Source organism: Diplodia seriata (assembly GCF_021436955.1).
Source record: "Diplodia seriata strain FDS-637 chromosome Unknown scaffold_11, whole genome shotgun sequence".
Lineage (NCBI taxonomy): Eukaryota > Fungi > Ascomycota > Dothideomycetes > Botryosphaeriales > Botryosphaeriaceae > Diplodia > Diplodia seriata.
In genome coordinates, this window is record NW_027117318.1 from 115,896 (window position 1) to 117,227 (window position 1,332).

Below are 1,332 nucleotides of genomic sequence, written 5' to 3' on the forward strand. Positions count from 1 at the left end.
TTACGACACTCTCACCGCATCCGCAATCCTCAGTCTCCGCAGTCCCAACCCCGTCCCCCCTCCGCCACTGCCACCCCGCAGCCCAACCACCTCACTCGCACAGCTCCCGAGCGTACTCGTGTTCGCGCCGCCCAACTCGCCCAGCATCTCGACCTCGGCCCTGCCCGCGTCGCGGCCAACGACGTAGCCGGCCGAGAAGCTGAGCGCCGACACGAGCACCACGACGCCGGCGCTGACGACCCACGTCAGCAGCGTCGGGCTGACCGGGCCGAGCGCGGTTGTGGAGTCGTCGAGGGATGTCGAAGATGAGGAGGCGCCGTTGATGCCAGCGGTAGTGACGCGCTTGGCTTTCTTGGTTGAGCCGCGGCGCTCACGACTGGAGCGGCGTTTGTGCTTTTCGGACGTGCTGGCACTTTTTGCCGAGGTGGTGTTGGTGCGGGTTGTGGAGGTCCTGGCGTTGGCGGGTGGTGCCGGAGGAGAGGGTGAGGATGAGGGGAGGGCGGATTCGGGGACCATGCGCAGCGTGCTGGGGTCGACACGGCTGGAAGATGGTACCGGGGCGTTGCGGGCTGCCGTAGTGGACTGCTGCGGCTGTTGCGATTTGGGCAGACCGCGGGCGGCCGCAGCGCAGGAGAGAAGGGTGGACAGACTGGCGCGCAGGGCGGCGTCATGGTCGGCTTGATGGTTGGGCGAGATCATGTTGTAAGGGGAGTGGGACGCCGGTTGTTGCGAGGGGTACGAGTTGTGCCGCTGTTGGGACGAGGGGGTTCTTGCAGCGGGGCGTGGCTGGAAGTAAGAGGTCTGCTGGTGCGAGGGGCGGCTGAGAGGTGCCGAGGGCGGGTGCGAGAAGGCGTTGGGCTGGGGAGTGAAATTTTGGTTGTCGTCACTCCTGATGTAGCCGACCGCGGTGGAGTTCTCGTCTTCATCGTCGTCTTCTACGTCCGACTGGTTGTCTGAGGAGGAATACTGCATCCGTCCCGTCCGAGGCAACGGGAGTCGTGGAAGGGCTTCGTTCGACGACGAGAGCACGCGATCTGACTCGCTCTCGCTCTCGTCATACTCCTCCTGACTGCTTGTGCCAGCGCTGGCCGAGCCGCGGTATCCCAGGTCCAGGTGCAGGCGGGAGGCGCGCTGGGGGCGGCGGCGGCGGGAGCTGGAGTCGTGCTGGACACGCAGGCCGTCGGTGATGATCTCGTCGTTGGCCGAGGCGGCCGAGGAGAGAGAGGAGGACGAGGGCTGGGACGAAACCTCTATCCAGGAGTCTGTGTATATGTGGTAAGTCCAGAAGTCTTGCAGGCAGTCGTCCATGATAGCGAAATGGGCGGATAGCAT

General features: G+C 65.2%; 1 protein-coding gene across 1 annotated transcript; it reads right to left on the reverse strand.

Annotated features, from left to right (window-relative positions):
- On the reverse strand, positions 1-1,332 carry SLS55_009765 (uncharacterized protein; the record flags this gene model as incomplete). Its single annotated transcript, XM_066781160.1, has 1 exon — positions 1-1,332. One exon carries the CDS (start codon positions 1,330-1,332, stop codon positions 1-3), a length of 1,332 nt encoding a protein of 443 aa, XP_066628162.1.